At 36.1% G+C, this 17,266-nt stretch overlaps 1 protein-coding gene across 1 annotated transcript; it reads left to right on the forward strand.

Moving 5' to 3' along the window:
* The first annotated feature begins 12,372 nt into the window (after positions 1 to 12,372).
* Positions 12,373 to 14,685, forward strand: LOC306996716 (ferritin, middle subunit-like). The gene is made up of 4 exons (XM_079609523.1): positions 12,373 to 12,863; positions 13,132 to 13,278; positions 13,452 to 13,577; positions 13,881 to 14,685. Exons 1-4 carry the CDS (start codon positions 12,759 to 12,761, stop codon positions 14,028 to 14,030), a joined length of 528 nt encoding a protein of 175 aa, XP_079465649.1. The 5' UTR covers positions 12,373 to 12,758; the 3' UTR covers positions 14,031 to 14,685.
* The last annotated feature ends 2,581 nt before the right edge of the window (positions 14,686 to 17,266 follow it).

Below are 17,266 nucleotides of genomic sequence, written 5' to 3' on the forward strand. Positions count from 1 at the left end.
GGACGTCAATGGGCCCCAAACGGTTCAAGGTCCAAATGACAGTTTCAGTGCAGCTTCAAAGGGCTTCAAACGATACCAGACGATGTTGAAGATTTTATTATTTAGGAAATAAGTAATTCAGCTATATATTTGTACACCATTATTTCCCTGTGTGTGTCTTTGGTTTGACTTTTGGGAAAGAAAGTCTAACATTTCTGGCATCAAAGATCTCTGAGAAGTGATTTCATAAAAAGATTGAAACCACAACAAATGGCACCCCAGATGGGACTTGTTAGGAGCTGAAGGAACCACACAGGGCATCTCTGGTGACCGGCACAGACAACAGTGGCCACTGTACTTTGAGGTGAGCATTTTTGCTTTTCTGTAAGGTATGTGTTGGTCACCAGCTGCCCGGAAGTGGTAAGAAAAGCTTCTTCAAATTTAAAAGAACTAAAACAAAATTGAAAAAGGGGTCTTTGATTCCAGAAATGATTGCATGCAGTTTGATTTCTAATAAGAAGGCCTTGTAGATATCAAGTAGTTTGTAATAGCGCGGGGGAGCTCCCAGTAGTGTTTACCAGTGCTTATATGATCCTGTGTGGATTTTGTGAACACTGGTGTTGCTGATTTGGCGCTAAGGTTTTGTTGTACGAATATGCAAGAATCTGTGTTTTGCTTTATTAAGTGGGCCTCGATGGATAATAGGCAAGAGCATGCATACAGATGATTTGTATTTACTGATAAGGATATCAGTTGATTTATCTGTGTTTTTGCGTATATCAAGAGGGCCTTGATGGATGATTACGCAAAAAGCATGCACACAGGGTGTTTTTCTTGTAAGTGGGCATTGAATGATACAAGAATAGCATGTACACAGAAGAAGATTTTATGTTGTCAAGTGGGCCTGGATGGATGACAACCGTACTGATAAGGATATCAGTTATTATTGATTTGTGTTTTACTTGTAAGTGGGCCTTGAAGGATACAAGTAAAAAGCATGTGCACAGATGAAGTTTTAGTATAGTTAAAGAGGTATTGTTTTTTCACTGTGTTGAGGAAGTGAATCAGTGAATCTTAGAGGTATTGTTTTTTCACTGTGTTGAGGAGGTGAAACAGTGAATATTTAATGTAGTGTTTTGAAAATAAAAAAATTTGAGAAGTAGCGAATAATTCAGATCTGACAGGGAATAGAGTACAGAATAGGGTGTGTGTTTCTGTGGGATCCTGTGTCTTGCTTGACTGTGCCTGTGGGTAAAAATAGTGACCCCCCTGACCCTGGTCACTTGAAAAGGGACAAAGAATGTGTGAATGAGATTTAGAGACATGAAATAAATGGTACAAAAGTAAAGGGAAACAAGTGTTTGAAGATATTAACTCTGCAGATTATTGCAGTATGAAATAAAAAAAAAAAAGAAGTATTTAATCAATAAATGTAGCCTAATAAATATATATATATATATATATATGAATAGATCAATATAAATAAGATTGCACATGCTTAATATGTTATATCTGAAGACGTCTAAATTTGTATCTCATTATCCCTGAAGACAGAGTGGAAAAATTATTCCATTGCAGATTATTAAGTTTGTGTTAAGAAAAAATAAGTTGTGCAGTGTTAGGTGATCAAGATTGGGTGACTAAGTTTCATAAACATTAGGAATCTTAGAATTGTAGTAAATATTGTTGATTCAATAATTAAAAAGAAAAGATAAGAGGAATTCCTTGATGTTGGTTGAGAAAAATGTTATTCACCATGCTAGATTATTTGAACACCGCATGCAAATATAGAAGAAAGATTGAAAGCTGATCTTATGATAGGGACAATTATTTAATTGACACTTAGATAATCAAAGTTAGATTATTGCTGATATTGAAAAACAGAAATAGCTTGCTTTTTCCTGCAATGAAGAACTTGCTTTACTAAAAATAGAATGGAAGAACTGCTGTTGTCAACCAGTGAGATTTTTTATGTAAAAGAACTAGTAAAAAAAAAAAAGATGGTTAAAAAGTGGACTTTAGATAAAGAGCTGATAGCTCAGACACAATTGAAACTAGTTAAAAGTTAAATTTGATTCATGCAGATCTCTGAGTGTTCAAATTTCAGATGGCTTCAATGACAGTTTCGAAGAGGCCAAAGGTCAAAGAGACTGCAGAAAGAAGACAGAAGTGGGTGAGGGGCTTTCAGCTCCCCTCCTGAAATTGACTTTCTGGAAAGCTCAACAAGGAGAAAGACTGATTTAATGCTGGAAAAGGTGAAACGTTCACTTGAGACTTTTCCTAAGGACAAAGAGAAAATCCTGAGATGCAAAACTCAGGCAGGATCAACTTCAAAGCCCAAACTGAGAAGAGGCAGAGAAACATCAGAGCCTAACACCAGGCCTTTGAGTGACAGCATCGGCTGACGACATATGCAGAGTGACAGCCAAGAAGCTTCAACAGACTGATGATCTAAAAACAGAAGAACTGACCCTTACGGACACTACAGGTGTGGCCTCCTCAATGATCACCAGAGACTGCTTCAAAGTTGGTTAATTATTATATTAACTTTATTCATTTTGATTATTCACTGGTCTAAGAGCAATTCTTTATATTCTCTGCTAAACTAACCCTCTCTGCTTTTTCAGTAGGTACAAGTCCAGCCCTATAAGAAAAAGAAAATATGTTGACAGACAGAAGTGGGTGCTCAAACTCACCAAATAATTAGAACGGAGGCTGGATTTGGTATAGTGAGGGCTATTAGATTAAACAACTATAGGGCTAAAAGCATGATAGAAATATTCTCTGGCAAAGAAAAAGATAGACAAAATGTCAAAGCATGATTATTATTGTAAAAGCATGATTATTATTGATTATTAATGATTATTATTGTTGAGAAAGCAATGATACTGGTCACTCCATCTTGTTTTGGTAAATTCTAGAGATAGATTGGAGGGAAAAGTTACCCCAAAAGTCCAAAATTGTGAAATGACAAACGTCAAAACTGGGATAATGAGTTGGAAATGTTACTGGCCAAGAATCCAAGATTATACAGAGATCTCCAAATTTCTTCTTAAAAGCAGCTCATGAGCAAAGACAAAAATAATATGAAAAAATTAGACCAAATAGGCCTATTAATCTAAAATACAGAGAATATTAGAGTTTATTTAAAGGAAAAAAAAGGGTTTGAACCGGTGTTAAACGGAAAACCTTATGATCATGGAAACTTCTCAATAGTGATTGGACATAGTTGTGTTGACCTGATGCATTCCACAGCTAAAATTATAAGTTCTGCATTTAGAGCAGAACCTGCTGCAGCAGCCACTGGAGTGTGTGTTGGCCAATGTGTGTGACTGAGTATGAATGGAGTGAGAGGTTGTGTTTGAAGAGACAGAGAGGCAAATCAATTATTTTGCCAATACAGCTGTATTGAAAATTGAATATGTGGGCCCACAGGGCAAATTCTGCCCAATAAAATAAAGACCATGGATGAATTTGGTTAAATTTCTTGGTTGCAACTGTAGTGGCAATAGAAAAAAAATGGGGAAAAAACAGTGCCACATTTTGCGCAGCGCATAACACATCTTACTTTCCTTTCAGAATATCATGATGAAGCATAACACATCTGATTTTCTTTTCAGCATATCGTGATGGAGCTGATTATTTGTCAAAAGTATGAAATAATGTCTTGTAACTTTTGTCTTGTAAAGTGGGTTGAGTGTTGTCCAAGATGAATAGTGTGCTGATAGTGGGACTCAAAACAATGAGATACGTTTTGAATTGACGAATTGTAAAAAGTACATTTGAAATGTAATGTGAGAATAATGTAAAGAAGGTGCAAATATGAAGATAAAAAGCCAAATTTATAAAAAAAAAAAAGGGAATATATGGGTTCAAGCCCTGCTGCTAATGAAAGGAAACCACTCAGCCCACATGACCATTCTACAGGTAACACCGAGGAGGACAATGGGCCAGATGAGCAGATTATTTAATATATGTTGTTGTCACTAACATAAATAATTAAGATTTCATTCACAGATGACAGTATCTCACTTCCAGGAAGGTTTCTGGGTCTGGGATGATTCTAACAAAGAACCAGTGACTGTGCATTGTAATCTCAGAAGAGGCTTGTGCATTGATCAGAAAAGGACATTTGAGTCCATGCCTCAACTTAAAATACACCAACAAGCCTCAACCCCCTCCACAACAGAAAGTGAGGGATCAATGATCTTCCCTTGCAAATGAGAGGAAACAACCCATTGCAACAACTCACAAAGATCAACATGAATGGAAAAAGGAGACAAACTTAACCAAATTCACAAGAATGAAAAGTTGCAGAAAGTGGGAGATTCACAAGGAGTTGAGCAAAGAAGAGAATCAGAGTGAAAGAGATGAGTACAAGTTCAAACAATACTCAACATCAACCAAACTTTTCTAAAAATGTAATGTTAAAGCCCCTGAATATTTAGTAGCAACCTAATAATAACCCCACCAGAGAAGAAAATGTATGGTATGATGATAAAATGAATGTTAACGACTAATTCAAGAAATTTACATAGAATAATGGGAATTAAGACAATTCATAAAGGAAGAAGGAAAAAAAAAAAAAAAAGAACTAAAAGACATTTTAAAAAGATCCAAAAGGGTACTCAGATGCAACTTGTCAATACAGGGGTATACCTAATTAGTTTAAGGCTACAGTTGAAATTAAAACAAGTATTAAGACTGGCTATTAACAAATATTCGATTTCAACTTTAATTCATAAGATTATGTTATGATTCAATATGCTATTGACTAAATAAAATATTAAGTAGTGCTAATAGAACGACAAATTTAATTGGAAGTTAATCGAATTCCATAACAAGCAGGCCTTATGAACAATCTATGGTACCAGAGGAGGGTCAAAAAGATATTTGACATTCACATGAAGGACAGATTGTTACACCAACATCACTTTTGAATATTTTCAATCCAGATGCGCCTGGTTTTGACCAGTACGCAAGGGGGGAATTATGAGAGATTAAGGAAAAGGAGAGATTAAGAATGTGAAATTTGTAAAAGTTGTGCCAAAAAACAGTTAAGAAAGGAACAGCGACACAAATAGGCAAGAAGGACTATTAAAACGCTTGATAATGGATTATGTGGACATGATATAGACGGGTAAAGGCAATGATATTAGCAGAGGAGGGGCAGATGCAGAAATGGCATTTCTAACAGAGAAGTATTCCTTAGATTTGAAATGCTATCAGAAATAAATTCAGATAATGGGTTAGCAAGTTATTCCAAGAATATTGAAGATTAAAATGAATTGTATACGAACACTTAAATTGCACACAGGGAAGCTTTAATAATAATTAAGTTATAATGCTTTATGTTTTAAATGGTTGATATAAAAATTATGGATTAGATTTACAGAAAAAAAAGAAATGTAGGCCTACATATAATCAATATGTAAGGTAGTGAAAAAGTTATTTTCTAGAGTTATTTGTTCTAATTGTCTAATGAGTTTATTGAATGACTTTTATGAGGTAAATGTAACATTGCTCTAAAGCTTTCGTAGTTTGAGTGATTACATGGGACATAACTAGATTATTCATGAGTTTATTTAGAAATTAGTAGAAAGGAAGAAAAGGTATTCAGTTAAGAACCGCTTGAACTGAGGAGCTCCAATGAGGAGCTATAACGCAAGATTAAAAATGTCTAAATGGTATTTATTGTTACATTTTGGTAATAAAACTGAATTTAAAATATGAAACTTTATAACAAAGCACAAAGTGATTTAAAGGATAAAAGGTGCACTACAATGTTCTGTTCGTTCATCAACTAAAAATGATTGACTAAAAGATTGATTCTTCGAATTTAATAATTGATATTCCTTCATAAAAAGAAGCAATTGAAAATGAGAAAAATAGGTATTTAACCCAGCCCTATTTTAAATCAAAATTCATATGGATCACGAAAAATAAAAACGCAGAATGAATAAATTATTTATTATAAATCAGCAGAGATTTACTGTAATGCTTTGTCTGCATTAGGAGGAAAACAATTACATGAGAAAAGTAGAAGGACTTATGTTTGAAGATCAGTGTTGCACGTTTACCAAATAATACTGTGCAGGGAGGAACATTTAGCGAATACAGGATTAAGTCAAAAAAGTTTAAAAGCAAAAAGTTAAGAAAAACTTGATTTGAAGTTTGGAGAAGTATGAACATGGTTTGCTAAATTAGGAATGTTTTCTGAAGTTGCAATATTGAAAGGTGGTTATTATTCTGTTGTGTACTTCCCATAGTAAGATCATTAGTTGTTAAAATCACTGTTAAACAAATGGAAATGCTGAAATATCAAGATAATGAAAATTAAATTTAAAGGGCAACCAATATTATTAAGATTGGGCTTATAAACCAAATTTAAATGTACAAGCATTGGACAATGATTCAAGTGAGGAAGGAGAAGATGATTGACGAGCCAGACCCTGGGTGTATGTGCTAGCCTAACCTCTCCCCGAAGGGTGACCCTCTACGATGCGTAAAGTGTCTGGGTCGAAGAGAAATTCTGCACTACAAGAAAAACTTTTAATAGTATAATGCATGGTTTAATGTTTTGATGTATTCTACATAACTGTGACAACCACAGGCAAGGCAGAACAAACTACACGCTCACGCTTATAACAATGTGTTACTCTTTTTTGTTTTGATAGGGAGAATTCGAAGTCTTTTACTTTCTCCATTGAAAGAAAGAAAATACAACTGAAAGAAAAGAAAATATGTGGAGAAAGATGTTTGGCACGAATACTCCGTCAGAGTGTGGTAGCACAACCTAGTCATTGGAAAGGTGACTGAGTGACTTAATTGAGTCACTAGGTAGCATAACTGAGAGGGCTGGATTGTGAAACTACACTCTGGGAAAGGGATAGTAAAGTGGGGCTTAGATAAGCCCCAGAGGAGGGAATGTTGAAGATTTTATTATTTAGGAAATAAGTAATTCAGCTATATATTTGTACACCATTATTTCCCTGTGTGTGTCTTTGGTTTGACTTTTGGGAAAGGTCAGGCAGGTCAAAATGCTGATGCAGCAGATGATTCTATTTGTGTGTGTCACATGTGTGAGACTTCAGCCCCAAAAATATCTATAGGAGGTATTACCATTTTTGGAAGTGATGTGGGTATATATGTGAAGCCGACCACATGTCTGGAGCGTCTTTTTCTGCAGAAGGGCGCTCGGCTTTGTTTGTGAATAAAGTCTAACATTTCTGGCATCAAAGATCTCTGAGAAGTGATTTCATAAAAAGATTGAAACCACAACAACGATGAATAAGGGTCTTATATATCGAAACATTCGGTCATTTGAAAAATAAATAAAAAAGTTTAAGTTTTATAAGCACAAATGCTCGCCTTGCTCTGTTCTGTGATGCGCGTATACCACCCTTTTAAGCAGACAGTCTATACTAATACTCAAATGAGAGTTGACATGTAGGTGCAAAGTTACAGAATGTTCAAAAGGGACCATCAAAATAAAGTGTGGCTAGTCAATATGGATCTATTGAACAAAATTGTTTTTTATTTTGTATGAAGTGATGCAATTGTAACAGTATTACAGATCAGTTGTACACATACCTCGAGAGAGACCCTGAAGTTTACCTCTGCTAATATCACAAGGAAGGCCATTTGCTTTTTACACTAGTGTTATCACTCTAGTCAAGCACTGACAACATGATGAGCTCCCCCTGCTGGCTTTACTAACACCTCTTTCAACAGCAACTCCAGTTTCCCTCAGGATTTCATTTATATATACTGACCAGGCTCAACCCTGCTTACCTTCAGACGTGTGCAGTTGATAGTTGCATGTTTGATAGCTGTATTAAAGTATCCTGCACTCCATGGTACATTTTTACATGTTTTACATTCTTAAACGTTTAAAATATTTTTTTAAACTAAAATCAATAAGATGACATAGATTCTGGGCACTCCCATCTGCTATTCACGAGTAAATTCTAATTGTCTATGGGAAGTCAAACACATGAAATGTCAGGGTGCTAAAATAAAATAATTTTAAAGAGCCTTAGTATTCTAAAAAGCACCAAGGTCTTAAATATTTCATTACATTGAGAAAAACTTTTCTGCAATTAAAGGTCATACAAAAATACTATAGGAAATAAATAACATTTCACTGATTTCAACATTTACCCTCCTGATCCAGTTCCGCACAAAGCATGTTGGGAATTTGAAATCCACTGTCCAGTTTCAGTTGTCAACAAAAATTAATCATGTATAGTCCCTCCCAACAGACTTTTTTAGAATAAAATGTAACAAAATGTATAGTGGATATCCTGTTTAAATGAGAATAATACAATGGAATTAGATGGAAATTTGGGGGGAAATGTTATGGCAGGTGTGAAACTGAAGGTTACACCCCTGGACCCCAGAGACCTGATCAAGTAACAAACATACATTTTCCATGAGTCACAGCTATACAGTTATACTGTTTCCATTTCCATTTGCTGCTGACGGACTGAGAATTCATTCATACTAGTACAAACATGCTTTGTCATCCCCACTCCTATGACCAGGTGGAACATGATGAATCTCATCACTGTTGCATGTTATTGCAGAACTGTCCCGTGATACAGCAATTGCTGTAGTATTCAGGGTCATATGCATCCTTGAAAATCTGAAATTTAGTAATTCAATCTTCTCAATGTGGAAAAATGAGAAAATGAACACTGGAAAATAATTTGCTTAATTGTTCTAAAATGCTTGAACGTAACATTGCAATAAAAGTCAAACTATGCTTTACTTCTTTTTTTTTACTTTGAGTTTTTTTTGTTTTTTACAATCGGACCAGGCCCTCTTCGGATCTACCATACCATGAAAGCATATTATGTGACACGGAAAGTGTTTATCATCATGAAAAGATTAAATGCACAGTCGGGTTTTATTGATTTGTTTCCACTAAACTGTTTTGTTAGCTAACATCATAGACATTCTAATGGATGGTAGAAGAAACAAACGAGAAACAAATTATTAGCTATAGAAGATTTAGGGCCCTATCTTGCACCCAGCGCAACTGACTTTGAACACCGACGCATGTATCATTCCTATTTTGCACCCGCGCACAGCGGACTTTTCCCTCCACAGACGCACGTCGGTAAATTAGGGAATGAACTTGCGCTCGCGGGGGCGGTTCAGCCCAAAGAGGAGGCGTGTTCCGGCGCAAAACTTCCATGGTGCTATTTTCCAGTTTTAGAAAGCAATTGCGCCATTGACCATGCAGGAAAAAAACAGTCTAAAGACAGTGGCGCGTTGCGCGTTAGTGATATGGTATTTTAAGGGCGCGTGCTTGGCCATAATGTTAACGCGCATCCACTTTGATTCTCTAATATAAACAGATGCAGCAGTTTTCATTTTTGCAAATCATACATTATTACAAGGAAAAATATTAACACACGAGGGAAATCATTGTTGTGTCCGTGAAGATGTGAAAAAGATCTATCTAGATAAAAAAAAAAAAAAAAATCTAGATTAGGCTACACATTTATACCCAAATTATATGCCTGTTTAACCGAAGCTAATTTGGGTGGGTTTCTCCCATTATCCCCAATGTCCCCAACGCTCTGATTGGTTTATTTCACGTTACGCCCAAACCACACCTATGAATAATGAAGCTACTTCAGACCAACCCCTTTTAGATTTGCGTCGGGCGCAAGAGTCATTTATCCCGCTGGGAAAATAGCAACAGCGCCGGGATCCGCCCACAAAGTTACTTGCGCTTTGCACTTTGACACTTGCGTTTCAGATCGTTAAAATAGGGCCCTTATTGTGTAATATTTTTTTTTATGCCAATATTTTTTTATTTCTCCATAGATGGATGGAGGCCGGGTACAAATATTTTTTTATTACACTCCCATTAATGAAACGATGTAAATACACATTTTATTAGATAATACATTTCTTAATTATTTTTATTTAAATAAAAAAAATTGGGCCATTTACCATAGTATTATTTTAAGTACCCTGGCGTAATAAAAAACAACCAACAAAATATTAATGATTGCATTGCAGTCAATGTCTCCTTTTTGTTCTGAGCTTTTTGTACTTCTATACCTTTTTTGCACAATAAAATAAAACCCATATTTAATTATATGCATCTTTGCCTTTCTTGCCAAATTATTTTGTCATTTTAATACCTTAACCAAGTTTATACTGTATTCTTCTTCCCAATATAACATATTCCTCATTTTGGTTGTTTTATAGAACCCGAAATGTCATTAAAAGCAAATAATGTGCTAATATATCTCCACCAGACATCACTTTTGCCCACTACTGTGTATGGTGCATCACTATTGAATATAAATACACTAGTCACATGGACTATTTTAACAATGTCTTTAGCTTTCTGGTCCTTGAAAGTTGCAATGACGTTGCTGCCTGGGGGTCAGAAAGCTCTCGGATTTCATCAAAAATATCCTAATTTGTGTTCCGAAGATGAACAAAGGTCTTGGAATGGAATTGGTTTTGGAATGACATGAGGGAGAGCAATTAATGACAGAAATGTCATTTTTGGGTGAACTAACCCTTTAAGCATCAACCTTGACCCCTTGAGAAACTGACGGCTGATTCCATCTGCAGCAGATCAGTGTTGACCCCTGGGGGAAAGAAGCACAATTTGCTTTGTTTACTCACATAGTGCTGAGAGCACAGCTATAGTGTCAGGTGTGGTTTACACTTGTTGCTGACACACACTGAGGGTGCATGTGCTGAATAAAGAATGCTTGTCACTGTCACCTGACCAAAGAATCTTTTAGTGAACAATTCTTAAAATAAAAAATAAAAAATTCTCGGTGTGAAGAATATTTAAATAATCTAAAGATCATTTTTCAATCCTGTCAGATATAGCTTGGGAGGAGGTGACAGAAAATGAAAGTACTTAAAGGGGCAGTACAAAAAATATCTGTATTGCTACACACTATAAAGAATATTTTGTGCATTGGAAAGGATTAATGGATGTTAAAGGTTCATCATGGAAAGAAAATATAACTGCACACTCTTTAAGTGTGTGACATTTTAATATTACCAACGCTTTGGTAAAGTTTATTTTGAAATAAAACTGTAACCTTTTTATTTATTAGAAATAAAATCTAATTAAACTTAAATTCTAAATCTAAATTACTTCAAATTTAAGATAATTAAATAATGTAAACAGCCCACCTTGGTAGTCCTGTATGAACCAGGCCTAACCTACCAGTGTGAACCACCATGAGACATGGGTCAATGGCTAAACATTTCACTTTGTTTTTTTTTTGACCCGTCGAGCTCATAGAAAGAGTATAAACAGCCAAACAGTTGGAATGAAGGCAGAAAATAGGCATGTCTGTATACAGATTTGACCTATATTTGTTGTGAAAATACACAGTGGCACAGTTGTGTCATCAGAAGTGAGCAACATATTACATCACATTTTAAATTATTTTATATTTGAATATTACATATTAGGCTAGGCTACTCTAAAAAATCTCAATTTAATTGACACAAAGTTTAGAATCATTTTGAATGTTCTTTAGTGAATTTTTTTCTATAAAACAATAACTGTTTTTCTGTTTCTTGTTTTGTTAACCATGAATTAAAAATGCTATCATATGTATTTTTTGACACTAACGGAAACAAGGCAGTGTAGGAATAGAAGTAAAGTGTGTTCAATGAATTGTACAATGGTTCAGCTGACAAAACATCTTTACCAAAAACTTTCAGTATACAAAAACTCAATTAAACAGTTATGAAAGTTGTAAGTTTTGAAAGTTATTTTGAGCTATGACCTTACATGCCAGTAAGGACTCTGGGTCTTTCCCGCACAGCCTTGTTTTTTAATCCAAGTAACATTCAAAATATCTACCCAGACCAAGCACTGTAAAAAAATATTTTCATGATTTGTTATCACAACTTTTTATCTTTTGTCAAATCAACTTCGATAACTAATGTGTGAAGATAACATACTTAGAGTTTCTGTTTATTAAACCATTCTTCTTCATTGTATTAACTCAAAATTTTAATTACATATTTTTATATAAATATGTAATTTATATATTTATATATTAATGTAATTTATATATTAATTACATATATTTTTTTTACAGTGTATAGCAATTAGCAAACCACCTAGGTTTTAATATTAAGAATGTATTCTTGTCTCTTCAGATGATCCCCAATACGCTGTTCCCATTCACCAAAACCTGGTTACCGGATTAATTTATCTATAATCAATAATCCAGTTTGTTTCACTCAGAAACAATAGAAGTAAAGCCGGCTTCCGTTACAAGTTTTCTTAGGATAGCCTACTGTTAATTGGGAGGATGATGTGAAATCATCATCAACAACAACAACAACAAAACATTGTTAAAACAATCCTAAGATATTTACTATGACATAGGCTAAAGTAGTATTTAGTTGGATTTGGATTAGACTCGGCCCATTTGGTCTCGGACTTGGATGAAAAAGGGGGGGGGGGGGGGTGGGGGGGGGTGGGACACAACTATGAAAGTTGATATGGTCTTTATCTTAGAAACTGAATCAGCGGACAGTCTTGTCGCTTCCTCATTCAGATTCAGCTGGTTTCATTTCCAGGGCAGTGACGCATCATGTTGTGATCGTATATAAGACAAATGCTCACCTTCATTTCACTCACAGCTTCAGGAAGATACGAAGAGGTTCTTGCTTCAACAGTGATTGAACGGAACTTCGATCTCGCCGGAATTTATTAAAATTTCTTATTTCATTTTGCACCAACGTTGTGATAATAAACCGCAGAAATGGAGACTTCTCAGATTCGCCAGAACTACGATCGCGACTGCGAGGCTTTGATCAACAAGATGATCAATCTGGAGCTTTACGCTTCCTACATTTACACTTCAATGGTAGGCTATGTCACTTTTTTGTTATTCTGTTCTCAGAACTTTTGCAAGTCCTTTTTTTTGTGACAAATTGTTTCCTCTAATTATTAAATCCTTTTTGACTTCATAATGCATAAAAGACAATTTCTCCCCGTTCACTAGTTTGCATGCAGCAGCGATTGTAGCATTCAAACCATCAGTGTTTTTCCTGCACTCCTTAGGATTTTTTTCATTATTGTGCACCTGTATAAATTTTACTCTAAATCCTTTCTTTTGATTTCGCTCCAATCAGGCTCACTACTTCAAACGGGATGATGTGGCTCTTGCTGGTTTTGCAAAGTTCTTCAAGGAGAACAGTGAGGAGGAGCGCGAGCATGCCGAGAAATTCATGGAGTTCCAAAACAAGAGGGGAGGAAACATTGTCCTTCAGGACATCAAGGTGCTTGATAGTATTCTAAACTGAACAGTGTAACCCCGTTTTTTTTAACAGCAAAGCTGACTCTAAGCATCGTTATTGAATGACATTATGTCTATTTGTAAGCCTGCTTAATTAAAGTTTTAATTAAAGGGTAGGCCTACCTTGCTCATTCATGTGTTTGTTTTTCTCTTCAGAAACCTGATCGTGATATGTGGGGCAATGGACTGATCGCTATGCAGTGCGCTCTTCAGCTGGAGAAGAACGTCAATCAGGCTCTGCTGGATCTACATAAGGCCGCCTCTGAGAAGAGAGACCCTCATGTGAGTGATCCTCATTTTATGAAGTTGAGACTGAGCCGGGGACACACTGGCTGTAAGGCCGATTATGAATGTAATTTGATACTTAGGACTGATCATGCGTTCAGTCTGTGTTCACAGTCGGTGTTTAAAATCTACTCCAGTCGTTGGAAACATTCTAAGACTGAACTGAACACACTTACAGGCGTTAAATGTGTCCCCGGCATAAATTTGCCTCCATATAGCCTACATGCCTTTTTAAAGCTATTTCACTTCTTTTCGCTGAAGTTTGCATCCTAAATTATTTTCTGATGTCTTGTCCAACAGCTGTGTGACTTCCTGGAGACTCACTACCTGAATGAGCAGGTGGAGTCCATCAAGAAGATTGGTGACCACATCACCAACCTTTCCAAGATGGATGCTGGCAACAAAAGGATGGCGGAGTACCTGTTTGACAAGCAAACCCTGAGCAGCTAAATGCAGCCCTCAGATCATCTGCATGCTGCAAAGTTTCCCTCTATAATATGCTTTTAAATCATTAGGTTTTAAGAGCATATTACATGTTCTTATCACGCAGCTCTTATGCAGAACTCTTTAAACGGTTGAAAGGTTAAAATCAATAAAAAAATTATATTATAGAATAATGCAGATTTGCTCTTTCATTTGTCATGTTGTTAGCAGAGCCAGTGGTTTCCTGTTGAATGTACATTAATTGGTGTTAATCTAGAGAATTTGATGAATAAACATTTGAGACTGGATTGAGTTGTCTTTGTATTCAAAATTGTGGGTCTGTTGTTTTTAACCAGTTATTCAAGGTTGATGTATACTAACATTCATGAATTATAGATTGATGGTCTCTGAGGAAAAATGCTGTGGGTTTCAGAGCACAATTATTTTGAGAAAGACTTTAAGAATGAGAATTTTATTTTAAGGTGATTAATTGGTGGCCCATTTCATCTCACATCCACAAGATAAATTGGGAAGCTAACGTACACATTTCTATGAGGTATTTTGATGATTCTTTCATTAAAACTGCTGAAATAATCAAGGTTCAAGTTTGATCATGTCATTTTTATTGTATGAATGTATAAAAATTCACATGCACACATCCATGTGCACTTTATTACACTTTATTATTGCCCACTTTATTACACCTGTTACAAGGTTAAATACAGTTACACATCAAATTTAAATTAAATTTTAAAGTTACAGCTACTTTAACCTTCAGCACTGCTGATGAGAAATGCTATTATCCATAAACTTACTCACACACACAAATAAATACAAAAGTTTCACGAAACAAGTTATTGAAGTAATTGCCCTAACTTAAAGTCACCATTTTTTAACCTTTATTTAACCTGGAGAGAACCTCACTGAGATAAAAATCTCTTTTGCAGGAGTGTCCTGGCCAAGATAGGCACTGAAATTCAAAACAAAAACCATGAAATCAAAATTGACCATTCACATTTTTTATGGAATATAGATTGCTGCAGTGATTATGTATTTTGGTAGGCCAACCCGGAAGGTAGCATCACTCTAGTCTCGCGTAGCCAGACCTTCAGACGGACGGCAGAAGGTCTGGACTCTATCGCAGCTTTTCTTGGCCAAGGACCGCCCAAGAGGATGTTTGACATGTAACGCAACCAATCAGAGTTTGTTTTGCACTGCGTCATGTTTTGGGGCGTGACAATATGTCGATGTCCATACAATAACAGTCCGGCGTGCATCTAATAAATTATTAATTCAAGGATGTCGTGCTACAACAATGGAGCTGCGAACTTCACATACTTTTGAAAATCCAGCGTTTAGTTGATCCTGGTAAACGCTCATTGTCACAGTAGTGTGCGTCACGTCATTTGTTTCCAGGCGGACCAATGAAGAATGCGACACACACGTCTCCCGGACATCCTGTAGAATTCAACCAATCAGATCTCGACTTCGAAACTCCTGAAGTGTTTCCAGAAAAGTGTTAGCCTAAAAATCTAGACGCACCCTAGCGGCAGCAAATGTAATTTGCAGCCAAGATCGTCTAGCAACTCTCCGTTGGCTTGCGAGCTGGAAAAGAACTCTAGTCAGGCCAATCACATCGTGTATAGAGTCGGTGGGCGGGCGGGTGAATTCCCTGCTACTTGAAAACAAAGAATGGCTGCTGCTGTCTTTAGAATGGGCTAAGGCCTGGAAGACTTGGAGTTAAGCTTTTCTTTGAGAAAAGAACAAAGAATGACACTGAAGTCATTCTTAAAAAAAGGAAAATGTGTTCCGTCGCTCTGACTACGTCACCTTCTTCGTTGCTCTGGTTGGTTGTAGCGCTATCCTATTGCGTGCAGAGGGATTTTGAAAGACAACCATTTATCCCGCCCCTCAGATTGAGCCCTGCCAATAGTGTGTTCCCAGACCCAACATCTTGATGTGGGTCTAGCTTGTCAGGCTAGAAAAGTGTGCCATATGCATTAGACGTTCAGCCAACGGTTCCTGGGCGTGATGTCTGAAGCTAAGACTAGCACCCTGGTTCTCTCGACAAAATCCCAATGGGATTTTTTAATTTGCTTTTGGATTATCGCAGAATATCATATCTGTGACCAACAAAACTTTATGATTCTTAGATGTTTTGTTCATCATGATAATCTTTACAAATGAACACAACTTTTATTAATTTTAAAGCCTAAATTCAATCGCCAGAAATAATAAGCGTTGGCTATAAACAAACTGCACTTCGGTTGCATGATTTCAACATCACCATCACTAAGCTCAACTCTTTCCGTCTTTATTTAAAACACATTTTCCATGAAAAATTGAGATAGAAGAGTTTGCAAGAACATGATTATGAACACAAGGACGCTGTGAAAGTAGACTGGTGAGTAGATGAGTTTTTCATCTCAATAATAATAATAATAAACTCAGCGTGATAAAGCTTTAAGATCCCCTGTGGTGAAAATCAAGTTTTAAATGTTGTTTATGTCTATGTGGTGTTTTTAATATGCTTTGAGACAAACCATGTCCAAATTCGTAAGTCTCAAAAACGGGATTTGAAATCTCCGGTGTTTCTTACGTCACAAACTACCTTAATAGGGCTTTAGCATTTCATCATTACTGTGCTGCAAAGCAGTGGAGTCTCAAGGGAAGCCAGGTTATCCTGGTATATTTTTCTGTTGATATGAAAAATCGTGTACATTTAGCAATATAGTGGGTGAATTATGTATATATGATGTATATTACGATGTTATGATGAACTCCTTTCTTCACTGACGTTCTGAGTTGTTTAAAGCGTTTGTGAGGATGCTGATTTTTGAAGGCAGCTGTCTGACTCTGAGATGGTGAACGGGAACATGGTTTGTGTAACATTAGCAACACATTATTAGCTTTGTTATTTGATCACATAGTCAAGCAAAAGGCTAATCATATTAATTACCATTCCCATTCCCATAAAACGCATTGCCATTCTGATACATCAACTTGTAGACGAGCCTGTAATTCACTCTTCCACTTCTTCTGAACCAGTTTCTGGTTCAAACATATATGGCTAAATGAAACCAGCATTTCCTACAGTAACATTGACCGAGTGGATCAGGTATCCTGAGCTTGTGTGAGTGGGTGGAGGCGGGCTAATTTGCATATTCATGGAGTAAAACCATTAAAAAAACATAAGGGTGTATAGCTAATGTAATTTATGTCATAGAATATGACTCCTGATGAAAGTCGTGTGACCGAAACGT

Source organism: Phoxinus phoxinus (assembly GCF_949152265.1).
Source record: "Phoxinus phoxinus genome assembly, chromosome: 1".
Taxonomy (NCBI): domain Eukaryota; kingdom Metazoa; phylum Chordata; class Actinopteri; order Cypriniformes; family Leuciscidae; genus Phoxinus; species Phoxinus phoxinus.